General features: G+C 34.9%; 1 protein-coding gene across 4 annotated transcripts in view; it reads right to left on the bottom strand.

Moving 5' to 3' along the window:
- The window catches only part of LOC138715373 (uncharacterized), a 644942-nt gene that overhangs the window by 43458 nt on the left and 589194 nt on the right, over positions 1-12290 (bottom strand). For all 4 annotated transcript variants that reach the window (XM_069848222.1, XM_069848223.1, XM_069848221.1 and 1 more), the window contains 2 exons: positions 12166-12270; positions 1596-1718 (listed from right to left, as the gene is read on the bottom strand). In XM_069848222.1, the coding sequence (XP_069704323.1) occupies positions 1596-1718; positions 12166-12270 (228 nt within the window). The remainder of the gene's footprint in view (positions 1-1595; positions 1719-12165; positions 12271-12290) is intronic.

Genomic DNA, 12290 nt, shown 5'->3' with positions numbered 1-12290 from the left:
ATACTCATACCTTCTACACAACTGATGAATTGTTTATGCTTGTGAATTGAATTATTCTACTTAAAATGACATGTACAATTTTATATAGCTCAACTAAAATATGTTTTTATATTGACTTAATCTGTATACTGTGCATTGCATATTTTTGCTTAGCATAACTGATGAAATGTATGTGCTGTAAATTGAATAGTATACTGTATAGGTCAGCTGATGAATTGTTTAAGCTTATAAATTGAATTAATCTACTTCATATGAATTATACAATTTTGTATAGCTTAACGAAAATAAGTTTGTAAATTGAACTAATTTGATTGTATATGTTTATATAGTTTGGCTGTTGAATTGTATATGCTTTTAAAATGAATACTAGTCTGCATAGCTCTACTAATGAATTTTATATGCTGTCAATTGTATAGTAGTCTGTATAGCTCAACTGATGAATTGTTTATAATTATAAATTGAATGAATCTACTTGATATTAATTGTACAAATTTGTATAGCTTAATGAAAGTATGCTTGTAAAATGAATTAATCTGCTTACTTTGTATTGTATCGTATATATGTTTCTATAGTTTTGGCCGATGAATTGTATATGCTTTTAATTGAATAGTAATCTGTATAGCGCTATTGATAAATTGTTTGTATTTGTAAATTGAAGTAGTTTGGGTGGTATGTATTATCAATTTCTGTATATCACAACTGATTGAATTGTTTATGCCTTAAATTTAATTAACTTACTTGTTTTGTATTATACATATAGCTCAACTGATGAATGATCATTTGCGTTTGTATATTTAATAATCTGATTGGCTATGTATTGTATTTTTTAGTAGAGCCATCCATGTAGCTCAGTCGGCAGACTCGCTGGGCTGCTGATCCGGAGTTGCGTTCGGGCTTGGGTTGTATCCCACTTTGGTCTCATTGAATGGTTTCTTCCGAGGTTTTCCCCAGCCACGGGACTGAAGCTGGATGGTCTATGGCGAGTCCTCGGCATCACTTCATTTCACACCTTTGATCTGATTACCTGGTTGGGTTTATTCCGAGGTTTTCCCCAATCAGAAGGCAAATACCGGGTAAACCTTTGGCGAATTCTCGGACCTCACCGCATCTCACTACATCTTGCCAAAATATTGTAAAAAATTGCAGAAAATTGTAAAAATTGTAGAAAATTACTAAATTGTAAAACTGTAAAAATTGTAAAATATTGTAAAAATTTGTAAATATTGTAATTGTAATATTGTAAAATTTTGACTTGTTCCACATCTTAAAGCTTCATTACTCATGTAAGATCTATGGAATATAATAAATGAATGAATGAATGAATGAATGAATGAATGAATGAATGAATGAATGAATGAATGAATGAATGAATGAATGATACTTTCATGCAACAGAACAACAAAACACTCTATAGGCTACTGTCTATATCTTTTTACAGAAATGTTCTCTTTACTAAAAATAATATAATCTACTATAATTCTTTCTATGTACAGGATGTTTCAACGAATGTTATTAAACTGTTTTTGTATGAGTGGTAGGGACTATTCACTATAAATCACATGGGGTAGTGAACTGAATTTAATTCGAAGCCATACCTTCGTAATACGGAAGTCCTGTGTCAGGGTTGATGTGTGACCTGCTGTCCCATGTCCAGTAAGAAATATTGCGCGTCTGTAATAGTTCTGGATCATTTACTGTGCGAATTTTGTCGTCAGGACCTGAAAACATGGCAAAACAATAAACTCACATCCTTGTTGCGTATTGCATTGATTGCGTATTTTTGTATATTGTATGACTAAATATAATTGGGGGCAAAGGCTTATTGGGATTTCCCTTCTCTGATCGGGTCAAAAACCTTGATAGAACTGATATTTAACATTTGCGGTGAATTTTGGTGAAATCCAGAGGGCTTAAAGTCAAATATACTCTCCTCACCTCTACGCTGGGGCTCCCCTGGGATTTTTAATATGCGAAAGAGAGAGTGGTGTGCGGGAAGCAACGGGAAGCTACCACATTTATCTTTCTCAAGAAAAACTCCAAACATAGCATGATGAGTCTTTCCACGATAATGTCCTCTCATTCGGAATTTTAAAAGGAGCGGATATTAACTCAAATCATGTCCTGTTGATAGGCGAATTAGATATCCTCTTATGAGGAAGCCTAGGTTTTGGACAATGAAGAATATCACTTCGAAACTAGTCAGCAAGGTAATTTCCTCATTAACACAGTAAAGAAGGTATAAAGTTAATCAGTGAACAATTTCTATCTCGAAAGGGAAGAATGAGCAAAATTGTATTAAACCTTTTTATTTGTAATATCTCAAACAATAACCCTCACTCTCTCTCTTATAGAAGAGAGAGAGAGAGAGAGAGAGAGAGAGAGAGAGAGAGAGAGAGTGAACCGTAAGTAAAGTCATTAATTCAGAGTCAGAGGGTTACTGTTTGAGATATTTCAAACAAAAAGGTTTAATATATATATATATATATATATATATATAAGTAAAGTCATTAATTCAGAGTCAGATATATATATATATATATATAATATATATATATATATAATATATATATATATATATATATATATATATATATATATATATATATATATATATATATATAGGGTAAGGAAAAGTATTTTCGTGATATTTTTAATATTATGGCTAGTTTTTCCCTATTTTGGGAATGATACTATATTTTTCTATTTCTATGGCATTATTGTAACAAAATATATAACAGAGAGATGTATTTTCTATTTGTTTAATTTTAATTATTAATAGAAGATAGGATTGAAAATGTGCGTGTTTGATAGGTAATTTCGTGATAGTGGTAAAGCAATTTCTGAATGAAAGGAATACATAGTTATTTCATATTAGACTTACTGTATATTTATATAAATGCACAATAGTGTTTTTAAACACTAAACTAATTGATATGCTCTTATTTATGCAAGTCTATAAATGTATTTCAATGATATAGAATATTTAATCAGTTTTACCAGTTCATAGGATTGTTCATAAAAAAAATATCTTCTAGACTATTGTCTTTGAAATATATTAGGCTCAATAAAGAACACCACATGAAACAAAGAATAAAATATGAAACATAAACACATTCATGACTGTTATGTAGATTTAGGCCTATTTTGATTAATTTGAACATTTTACAAGGACTGTTAATGTAAAAATAAGAGATCGTCCGGACAACAGTCTCTAAAGCATCTTAGGGCTAATAAAATTAAAAACATTAAACAAAGAACAAAACATGGAACATAAACACATTTACGAATCTTGTGAGTTTTTGGCAGCAAAATTTTTAGGACCCCTTATTGTGATATTGTATCTCTGTTTAAAATGAAACCACCATCATTATCTGGCACTTTCGCTATCTGCATTCAACAAATATTCTCGCCCGACACTCCTGGTCATCTGTTGTGTCACTTTCATAATTGTCACCATCAAGCCAAATCCCAACTCTTGCATTTGTATAATACGAAGGTGAATCGGAAATTGACGCACAATAAATTTTTTCTGCGTTGGTATTGCGGCTGGGATGTTGATATTTCATCGAGATATAGTTTGAAGTTTTCACTACAGACACAATTTGTTTTGCATGTGCAGCTCTAGCGAGAGAAGCATGTGCGTGAACTACGCAACAAAGATGGCGCGCATGTTACTATCGTCTACTCATGAAGAGCAGCGAAGTGTTGTGCGATTTTTGTGGGTTAAAGGACATAACCCGAGTGAAATTCACAGGGACATGTGTGGCTGTACGGGGAAGACTGTATGGACTGTAGCAATATCTCTAGGTGGTGCACATTCTTCTCAGACGGCCGTGAGAACCTTTGTGATTCGCCACGTTCCACGGTAACAGCTGCAACCCAGCGGAATGTCACAAGCGGATCTAACTGCGAACCTTATCTCTCAGCAGTTCAACATTTCATACGGTGTGGTGTACGATATCGTGCATGACACATTGAAATTTCATAAAGTTAGTGCCGCTGGGTGCCTAAGAACCTGACAGACGACCACAAGGGCCAGCGAATGATTACATGCTTGGACCACTTAATGCGTTACGCTGCTGAAGGGCATGACTTTCTTGAAGCAATTGTCACTGGTGATGAGTCCTGGGCGTACCACTACACGTCCGAAACAAAGCAGGCCTCTATGGAGTGGTAACATGCTGCTTTCCCAGCAAAGAAAAAATTCAAAGTGACGCAATCTGCAAAGAAAGTGCTTGTGACAGTGTTCTGGGATATGCATGATGTTTTTTTTGGTGGACTTTGCTAAACACGAGACCACTGTGAATGCTGCAGCCTACATTCAAGCTTCGGTGCGTCGTGCCTTCGTGACAAACGCCGTAACATTAATGTTGACGATGTCAAACTTTTTCATAACAATGCTCACCCCAATGTTGCGGCTTCTGTTCGTGAGAAAATCAACACATTTGGTTGGGAGGTGCTCCAGCATTCACCATACAGTCCAGACCTTGCACCGTCGGACTTTCAACTGTTTGATCCCATGAAGAAATTCCTGGCCGACCATCGCTTTGCGACCGAAGCAGAAATGCAATCAACTGTCCGCAGATGGCTATACTCCAACCGAACTGACTTCTATAAACAGGATATACTGAAACTGGTACCACTATGGGAGAAATGTGTTGAGATACCTGACTAAGTAGAAAAGTAGCTGAAAGATGTGAGTTCATTCGGGTATTTTTTTTTATTTTTGTTTACCAATTAAATTTTTTTTTTAATTATTGTGCTTTACTTTCCGTTCCACCCTCGTATAATTAATATACAGGCGTACTTCCAGATCAGACGTAAGAACGAAAAGCCTTCCTAATTTAGGAGTCTGATTTCCATTACCATCATTTCTACTCATGAAATCTTTGAGTGAACTCCATGACACATCCATTTTCTTTTTGTAGCTTTATAGCTAGATACTTTCTGCTCGCCCAACATTTTGGCGGTTGCAGTAAGTTGATCGCACCGTATTTCCTATATTTAATTCTCTCTTTTCCTATGTTAGACTTAAAATCAAAATAGGGTAGGTAATTTCGTGATAGGCACTAAATTAATAAAAAAAAAATAGAACTGAAATACGATTTATGGGTAATAATTTTCTTCAAATAAGTTTTTTTCTGGTAAAGGTACAGAAACCTTACTATGGGCCGAAATACTGAGGCTTGTTCGGCCGCCATCACTTTCACCAGAAGAAAGCTAAGAAATCGCATCCATTTCCTAAGTTTAATTGACGCCATTAACATCAGTAATATAATGTAAATACAGTACAGTTAGAGGAACTCAAGTACTACAGTACCGGTATAGTACAAGTATAGACTTCTTACTTTAAATTATGTGCTCAGTAATCACTGCAACACTGCAAACAATTAAAAAAACTACCGAAATTGTTAAGAAAATACGCAGCGCACAATACAACTTTCTGTCATGGCCAGCACAAACAAACTACTCGTAGATGGAATGAATCATGTTTCGTCATCCGTGAAACAATGCAGTATTACTAGCAGACGTCTGGAACTATTTTTTACAGTAGGCATGTTTTTGAAAGCTTTTGCAAAAATTATCACGAATACACCTATATCACGAAAATACCTTTCCTTACCCTACATATATAGGCCCTAGTGTCTTGTGTTATAGTTTATATTAGCACAATATGTGTGTGTTCATTGCAAAATGTGGCAAATTATACTCAATTTTATTGCAAAAAGGGAGTAGCTCCATTATTTATCCATATTTTACCCCACTAAATTGCTTATTGTAATAAATGAGTGAGTGATAAAATGAAACTCCTAGGTACCTAGGACATACTCTGAAAAAGGAAAGAAGGCTCTGTTAAAATTTGAAATGTTTTATAATGTTTTCGTTGTTTTCCACAACTTTATAAAAATGGGACTACCTCCTTTTTGCAGCGAGCCCTTTAATTATAATAATTAAAAAGGTAAAAATAAAGAAGCAGGACGTTCCCAGGTTGCAGAAAACTGTACAGGAGCAGCGCCCTGGCACGAATATACCGCTGATAAAGCTCCTTTTCCATTTCTACTAGTCTTACATTCGTTCTTTCTTCTTTAGATGTTGTCACTACTGTTACTTATATTACGACGAATTCTACTGGCGGATTTTGCAACTCATATGGACATGTGTCGGGTGATATAACAAACCATAGTCTAGTATATACAGTCACGAAGCTTGGGGTGATTTTTTGCATTTCTCGCGATAGTTGCTAGCCGCTTGGAGCGCTGTGTGTACTAGGAACAATAGACTGTGTCACTGCCATCGTGATCTAATACAGGCCGTAAGGCAGACCATGTGACTCGCTTAACCCGATCACGAAGGGCGGCGTTTCAATCATATAAATTAATTGGAATGCATAAAAATTAACATATATTTCTCTAAAATGTAGTGTAATTGCATTAATAAAATTTAAAACAATGATTAGGAGACACTTCAGACATAATTCCTTGCGAGTTATGGTGTAATATTATTTTTGGTGTGAAAATTACGTTGTTCGTATGTGTAATAGACCTACCTGCCTTTATTTCGATTAAATATTGCGAAATTATTGTACATTCGTTTATGCACGATTCAATAATTTTCAGTTGCACCGCACGAATATTTATAGATATGTTGAAATTATATGCTATGTTTACTGTCCCAGTTGCCCCTTTCTGTCTAATCTTAGTGGTCTCCAGTGCCCTGCCATTCATATGGAAATATTATAGGTTATGTTTACTATATCCTATATTCCTAAATTCGCAATTATACATTATAATTAAGCATAATAACATGTATGATACTCCGCACATTCAATTTGTCTGTATTTTAATACTACAATTGAGTACTGAATTATTGTATTTATCTACTACCTAAAAGATGAAGTAACAATCGTACGTACATTAATTTCATAAGAGTGGTATGATAAATTTTCTGTCTTTATTAAGGAAGGTAGATGTGCTATATTAAAATCACAATATAAATTCGTTTTTATTAAACCTCAAAATAGCTTCCATTCTAAACTTAAAATGTTGATGCGAAAAGTTTATGTTAACATGTAAAATTCTCTTGACATTAAAATAACACAGTTTTGTAATTATTTCTGCAACATATTATGCAACAAGAAGTAAACACATTACACAAAATAAAACTTAGCTATGATACGCAATAAAGTTATAATATTGTGACAGCCACGTCGAGGCTCGATCACGCGTCCCGCAGAGGGCGGGGCGCACAGGAAAACGCAGCAAAGAAGGCTGCAGCCGCTCGGGTCTGGAGGGGCGCGACGTAAGAGGAACGACGGGACTCTAGTCCGCGACAGAGAGGGGGGAGTAAAGCAGCTGGTGACGGAGGGGAGAAATCCAGAGAGGTCTGGATAGGCGTCATCTTCTAGGCATCTGTCGATTGTTCGCGAGATCGTACTTTCCGGACACTATGGTTTAGTTATAAATACGACACGCGAGTGAACTTGAGTTGGTGTTGTTGTAATCGTTGGACAGCAAGCTAGCCAGTCTTGTGTAGCAGTGAAGCCAGCTTCGAGACCGGAGTTCGACTTGAGTTGTGTCCGTAACTGTGGGAGCCGGAAGTCCTGAGTTTGAGTGCAGTGGACCGCAGTTGGGGGACCTGAGTTCGAAGTTCAGTGGACTGTCTCTGAAGGTCTGGGGTTCGAGATACTGTGAACTAGAGTGACTGAGCTAGAATAACTAGCCAAGGCAAACGAACTGTGAACTGAGAACTGACAGTTCTGATTTGTAAATAGTGCTTTGTAAACATTAGTTAAGATTAGCAGTACATTGTTGTTTTCAATAATCCAAGTAAATTGTCATTGTCGAGTGTGGAGTGCAATAACGAATACTCTGTTACTGTGTGGAGTGGAAATCCCATTGTTGACGGGAGTGTTTACCTTCAATTATAGAAAGTCATTATTGTTGCTTTGAATAAAAGTTACATTCTTGTTTTGTAATAAAGTTACAATATAATAATTCACTGAGCTCCATACACTGAAATAGAAAACCCGAACATACTCGTATATTACGGCCTGGTCTAGATCGAAAAGGCATTGACTGTGCCGTATTTCACATTGTTGTGAAAAGTTGTGTAAACTGTGAAATGTTCGTTATCGGTTGTAATAACTGTAAATGGCTAAAATACATTAATCATCATCAATAGCTATCAGGGTTTAGGCCATTTGGCCTGTTCCGTCTCAGGTGAAAAGCTGGTCTCTCCATCGCTTTTTCGGGCGTCCACGATCTCGGTATCCAAGGGGTCTGTAATTTAATAATCTCCTGGGTAGTCTATCATTTGGCATCCGTAGAACATGCTCATGCCAGTTGCTCCGATACTTTTGGATTGTCTCTGTAATGGCTGCGATATTTAGTTCTTGTCGGATGTCTTCATTATATTTATGGTCATAGAGAGTGTAGCCTGCTAGCGGTCTTAGTAATCTCATCTCAGCTGCTTCTATTCTTTTTAGTTGACTAGTTCTTAGAGTCCAAGTTTCTGATCCATATAGCAAAGTTGGAATGGCCATTGTTTTGTAGAATTTCAAAATTGTGTCTTGCCGGACCTTCTTAAACAGTGTATTTCTAATTGTTCTTAGCAGCTGTTGAAATTTGGCTAATTTATTATCTATATCTCGAGAATGAATATAGGAGAGATTACAGCCAAGGTAAGTAAAAGCATTTACTTGCTCTACTCCAAAGTTATTGATAACTATTTTAGTTCTTATAGAATTTTTACCAATAAAGGCCATGGTTTTTGTTTTGTGTATAGAAATTTCTAAATTGTACTCTTTTGCTTTTTGATATAACCTATGAATTGCCATTTGTAAGTTGTCTTCGGTGTTAGCTAATATAATTACATCATCTGCGTAGAGCAGAGTGTTAAGGGGTTTATTATCGATCATAAAATGTGTGACCAAATCAATTTCCCAGTCCTTAATAAGTGCATTAATATATATATTAAATAAACAAGGAGACAGCGGACAACCTTGGTTTAAGCCTTGATTTGTTATCCTAGTCGTTAAACTAATCTTGTTATTAATTTTAATTTTAATCTTTGTGTTTCTGTACATGCTTTGAATAGCATAAATTAAATTTTGAGGTATCCCTTCTTTCTTTAAAATGTTCCAAAGTGTTGATCTATTTACAGTATCAAATGCTTTTTGGAAATCAATAAATGTTATGTGTGTTGGAATATTGAACTCTCGATGTTTCTCAATAAGTTGGGCCAATGTAAAAACTCCATCAATGCAAGATCTATTTTCTCTGAAGCCATTTTGTTCTTCAAGAAGTATCGTTTCAGTGATTGGCTTTAGTCTGCTATTTATGATTTTTGCATATATTTTAGCGGCTGAATTTAATAGACTAATGCCTCTATAGTTAATCTTATATTTTCTATTCCCTTTTTTGTAAATGGGAACCACTAGTGACTCATTCCACTCATCAGGTAAGCTTCCATGGCTCCAACAGACATTTATGAAATCTAGGAACTTATTCAGGAATGATGGCGGGGCATGTTTAAAGAGTTCAGTACTGATTCCGTCTGGTCCTGGTGTTTTCCTGGATTTGCTTTTTTGAAGCACTGATATTAGTTCTTCCATGTCAATCTGATCAACTGCTATATAGTTTAAATTTTCGTTAATTTCTGAGGCTTCCGTGTTCGTCCATAGTTGTTCATAATAATCTAGCCAGCTTTCCATTGGAATGGGATTTATATTCAAATTATCTTTTACCGTTTTATTTAATTCATTTAAAATTTTGTATGCTTTGGTCTGTTGGCCATGTATATCATATTCTATATTATTGCTAATGAATGTCTCCCATGTTTCTCTATTTAATTTCCGGACTTCTTTTTTGGCAACTGCAGATAATCGTTTGTAATTAATAAGATTGTTGTCTGTTCGCTCATTAAGATATTTAAAGTATGCCTCTTTTTTATCTTGAATTTTGCGTGCTATATCTTCATTCCATATAACAAGACCTCGTTTATGTAATTTTTCCTTCCTTGTTCCTAAAGCTTCTTTAGCACCTTTTATTAATACATCTTTAAGGCATTTCCATTCATGATTGATATTTGGACTCACTGCATATTGTGGAAGATATAAATTAATTCTGTTTTTAAATAGCAGACAAATGCTTGGATCACTTAACAAATTAGTTTTGATTACTTCTTCCTTTGGTTCTTGAGTGTATTTTCTTTTCCATTTAATAGGTATCCTAAGAGTGGATATTACAAGGAAATGATCACTGCTTATATCGTATCCTCTAAATACTATGGTATCTCTTACGTAAGGGGGAATTTTATTATTTGTTAATATATAGTCAATTATAGATTTATGTCCTCTAGCTGTCCAAGTATACTTATGGATTTCTTTGTGACGGTAAAATGAGTTAGTAATTTTAAATCCATTTGTTGATGCAAAGTCGATTAATTTTACTCCGTTGTTTTTAATATATTATATTATATATAATATATTATATTATGTATTATTAATATATTAATTTGAGTAATAATATGGACAAGGAACCGTTTGTTGCCCTATAAATTCTAAGAAAAAGAGGTCAGAGTTATCCTTCCGAAAGATCCAGGAAGGTGAGTTTATAAAATATAATATATACTTTATGAAAATAGTATATAAACCTTATGTATTTCGTATTTCAATAGTGGAAGGAAGGTGTTAATTTTTCAAAAGAACACGATATCAAAAGTGCAATACATTTTATCGTCTGCTAGGGAAAGAGTCTGTGATGAGGCGATAGTAGCAATCCTGGTGGCTAGCAACTATCTATGGATGCATTTTCAACTGTCTATGTTTGCATATTTAGTAAGTATTGAGCTTCGCAACTGTATATACTAAACTGTGGAACAAACTGAGTGCTTTCTTGAGATCTGTCAGCACTTTGCAGACTACGAAAGGTTTCCTTGTGCCTCACGGGTTAATAACAGACTCTGTGAACTATAAATCACGCCATTGTAAATCATTTGGTAACATGCAATTTGAAAGTAACGGAAGGTGATCCAGGAAAAATTAAAATTGTAGAGATTGACTAAAGCAAGTTCGAGCGATTTTAATGAAAATTCGGAAACCAGACATTAAGTCTAAACCTGGAAGTTCGCTTGAATTTTGGAAATCACTGGAAACTAGAGTTTTTTTTTCGTAATTCTGATCAACATTCAACAAGATATTTTAAACTATAAGTGAGTGTTTTCTTTTCTTCAAGTTTAACGGGAGAACAAGAAGGAGCATGAAGTATGAGGCACAGAAAAAAAGTATCCCTCTTGCACGCTATCAAGGCGCATGGGGGTACGGATATAAAGCTACAGGCTTTCATGATCTCTGGATTAGAATCAGATGGTGTGGTCGGCATTACGTCGGACGTATTGTATGTACTCCCGGGAAGCACTCGGTACCTACTGAATTTGACAGGAGATTAAGTAGATCTCGAAATCGTTCTGGAAATTATGACGAGTTAAGTATACTACCACCGTGATTGAACCCTAGACCCTTTCAGTCCGTAGCCAGTTGCTCTACCAAATGAGCTATCAATCAGCTATGGGTACAGCAATGATGAAAATACTTCTTAAAATTGTCCCCTTTACGCACATAGATAATATTGAATTTAGAAATAAAAGTGTTGGGATTTTGTAAAATAGAGCGAACATATTTTTGAGCTAAAAACGGAATATGGTCACAGGTTCTTGACATAAAATCGAAACAGATATCATACGTATGTTTGTTCTCCTACTCTCTGAAAATAGGTCTTTAAAACTTAGGACGCTATAATGTTATACATATGACAACTTGAAGTGGCGAAATAAATTCGATAAAATGGGAATGAATTAACTCCAACAACTTGTACACTCATATGTGTACAACAAATATTGGGTAATTGTTTTCGATTTCATTGTTAGATGTAATGCCATCTTTAAAAACTTATAGTTTGAATTATATTTATATTAACACATTTTCAAAATGAAAACGGCATAAAACGAATTAGGCCAAACCGATAGAACGGTCGGGGCAACATAAAGAACGACAATTAGATTGAAAACGGGACGTATGGTCACCGAATTATAAAATTAATTAAACAAGTTAATGCAGAAAATGACAATTGTGAAGAGAAACACTTTCCGTAGCAATTATTTAATTACCTGTATATTGTCCGAAGTCCTTTGGGTTGTAGAATATCTGATTTTTCCACATGTTGAGATCAAGTAACATAACCAGGACAATAATTCCATAATTGAACCATTTACCTGAAAAGTTGTAACAATTA

The sequence above is a fragment of the Periplaneta americana genome, chromosome 15 (assembly GCF_040183065.1).
Source record: "Periplaneta americana isolate PAMFEO1 chromosome 15, P.americana_PAMFEO1_priV1, whole genome shotgun sequence".
NCBI lineage: Eukaryota > Metazoa > Arthropoda > Insecta > Blattodea > Blattidae > Periplaneta > Periplaneta americana.
Note: the sequence above shows the minus strand (reverse complement) of the source record. Positions and strands in the feature narration are given on the sequence as shown.